This window comes from Geospiza fortis, unplaced genomic scaffold (assembly GCF_000277835.1).
Source record: "Geospiza fortis unplaced genomic scaffold, GeoFor_1.0 scaffold118, whole genome shotgun sequence".
Lineage (NCBI taxonomy): Eukaryota > Metazoa > Chordata > Aves > Passeriformes > Thraupidae > Geospiza > Geospiza fortis.
The window spans coordinates 1,569,189-1,571,830 of NW_005054380.1; the positions used below are offsets into that span (position 1 = coordinate 1,569,189).

The following is a 2,642-nucleotide window of genomic DNA, read 5'->3' on the forward strand; positions in this document are numbered from 1 at the left end:
ACGAGGACCTGCTCCTGGCCAGCCACAGGCACCAGGAGATGGAGAACAGGTTAGTCCCACCTTGCCAGAGGCGTTTGGACCCCATCAAACTTCTTGGTTGGGCAGCGCCTGGATCCTCCTCTCCCCATCCAGCTCCTCTTCCAGCTTCTGCCTTTCCTGCTCTCCAGGTTAAAAGCCCTTCATGCCCAAATCCTGGAGAAGGATGCTGTCATCAAGGTCCTGCAGCAGCGCTCGCGGAGGGACCCCAGCAAAGCCCTTCAGGGCTCCCTGAGGCCGGCCAAATCCGTGCCCTCCATCTTCGCTGCCTCCGCCGCCCCGAGCTGGCCAGGGGCTGGCCAGAGTGACCGGTCATCCGAGGGCAGCTCCCGTGGCAGCACAGGTAAATAGGGACACCTGCCCGCTCCCTACCTTCCCTTGGCACTGGGGACCTGCTTGCAATTTTCCCCCGTGGTTTTGGAGTTGGAGAGCTTGGGGAGGGGTGATTCCTCCAGGATCAGCCAGCAATCACAGAATCTCAGAATGGTTTGGGTTGGAAGGGACCTTTAAGCTCATCTTGTTCCATCCTCTCCTATGGGCAGGGACACCTTCTAGCAGGCAAGGTTGCTTCAAGCCCTGTGTAATCTGGCCTTAAAAACTTGAATCCCTTGCCTTGAATCCCTAACAGAGTCTCCTCCAGCAGGCAAAGCCACGGCTGAAGGGACAGCAGTGTCCACTGCCCTTCCCTTGCCATCCCACTCGAAGCACGGCAGCAAGGACGGCAGCACGCAGACAGACGGAGCGGCCGGGAGCAGCGAGCAGGGCGAGGGCACCGCAGTGCTGGGTGAGTCCCCCTGGATGGCACGGGGCAGGGAGCTGGGATGGCCCAGCGGGTTGGCTTAGCATCCCTGGGACGGGCTTTGCACAAGATCAGTTTTTAAAGGCATTTTTAAGGCCCCAGTTGAATGGAGTGGGTTCGAATCCCAGCGAATCCCTGTAAATCCTTTCTTTCTCTGCAGAGAGCTCAGCCGCTGCCAGAGCCCTGGACCTGTCTGACATGGTGGAGATCCTGATTTAAGGCCACCCAGGGCTGCACGGTGGCCTCTGCACCCCTCCTGCCAGCATGTCGGGATGGAGCAGCATCTGGGAAGGAGGGGCCGAGCCGGGAGCTCAGCGGTGTCCCCTCGGTCTCGGCAGTGACTCCAGGATGCGGCAGGGTCACTGTCCCCTCAGTGCCCACAGGGGTCCCTGGCTGTGCAGGGCGCGCTGGAGCCCGGGGACCCCGTGGTGGCTCCATCCCCATCCTGGCTCCATCCCAACTTCATCCCCATCCCAGCTCCCACTGCTGGGTCCTGGCCATCGGCACCCACCCAGGTGCTTGGCTTCCAACTGCAAAATCCCTCTCTGATGGCCCGAACAAGCTGAACTCTCTGCACGAGGGCAGAGCTGGGAGGGATCCTCTGCGCGTCCAACGACCACCCGGATCCACGTGGCCAAGCCAAGCACTGGGAGCACCAAACTCCCATCACTTGCATCCTGCCTGTCACAGGCTTTGTGATGGGGTGACAGTGAAACAAAAATGACAATAGAGGGGATGAAGGGTGGAGGAAAAGTGGAGGTGAAAGGCTCTGAGGAGGAGGCAGCAGGATGTGCCACTCTTCTCCTGGCTGTGTCCCCTGGCTACTGGCAGCTGGATTCTGCCTGTAGCCAGCACCAACATCCCGCTCCTTGGAGCTTCCCATCCTTGCCCTTCATGTAAATATATATATTTTTCTTTATTTCTTTCCCCTTTCAACGTGTGCATTTGCTGGCCAACTGCATTTTTTATTTTTCTCTCCCCAGACATGTAAAAAATGCGTTCGGTTCTCGTGCATTGTTTACAAAATGGAAAAGAAACAAAAAATTATGAAAGAGGAAAAAAAACCCCAAACCCCATGACTTAATATATTTTATATTAATATTGGTATTTCTTTTTAAGTATTTTTTTTCGTGCTGTGAACTTTTTTTCCTGCCAAAGATGACAAGTTCTCGTTTGTGCATTTTAAGTTATCTTTAAGTATTTAAACATAAACCTGGCTGTTTCGTTATGCCACCCTATACCGAGATTGCTGTAGCATTCCACTTGGTATAACAATATTTTAATAAAAAAACCCAAATATTGATCTGTGGATTCTCTTTTTTTTTTCCATGCAATGCAGAGAGATGGAGGTGCCACCATGGGAAGAGAGTCTGGGAGTGCTGATCCCCTGGTTCACATGTCCTTCCCAGCTCCCCAGGGCAGAGAGATTTGGGGTGCAGCTGGGAGAGGGGGAAAATGCTCAGAAGGATTTCTGCATTCCCCAAAATCCCATTGGGATGCCATTCCCCTCACCTTCATGGGGGAAAGGATGGAGTTGCCTAAAAGTGTTGGTGTGTTTTCCTTTCTGCTCTGGCATCCCTGCATCCCTGTGTCCTCAATCCTTGCACCCTGCTGTCCTTGATCTCTGCATCCCATCACTGCATCCTGATGGGATCCTCCTCTTCCTCACAAAACTTCCTGCCCTTCTAAGCCTTTGCCACATGGCAAACCTGTTTAAAAGACTCCCTGATGTCTTCCAGCATGGATGGACCTGGTCCCCAAGCTGTCCTAGGCTTTGTCAGCCATCTCTAAGCCCTTCCCACTCTGC

General features: G+C 54.2%; 1 protein-coding gene across 1 annotated transcript in view; it reads left to right on the forward strand.

Annotated features, from left to right (window-relative positions):
• Positions 1 to 2,138, forward strand: part of AMOTL2 (angiomotin like 2) — a 6,872-nt gene extending 4,734 nt beyond the window's left edge. Inside the window, 4 exon segments of the mRNA XM_031060310.1 lie at positions 1 to 49; positions 168 to 379; positions 665 to 820; positions 996 to 2,138. The exon segment at positions 1 to 49 is cut by the window's left edge and continues 35 nt beyond it. Coding sequence (XP_030916170.1) covers positions 1 to 49; positions 168 to 379; positions 665 to 820; positions 996 to 1,054 — 476 coding nt within the window. The 3' untranslated portion in view covers positions 1,055 to 2,138.
• Positions 2,139 to 2,642: the final 504 nt, after the last annotated feature.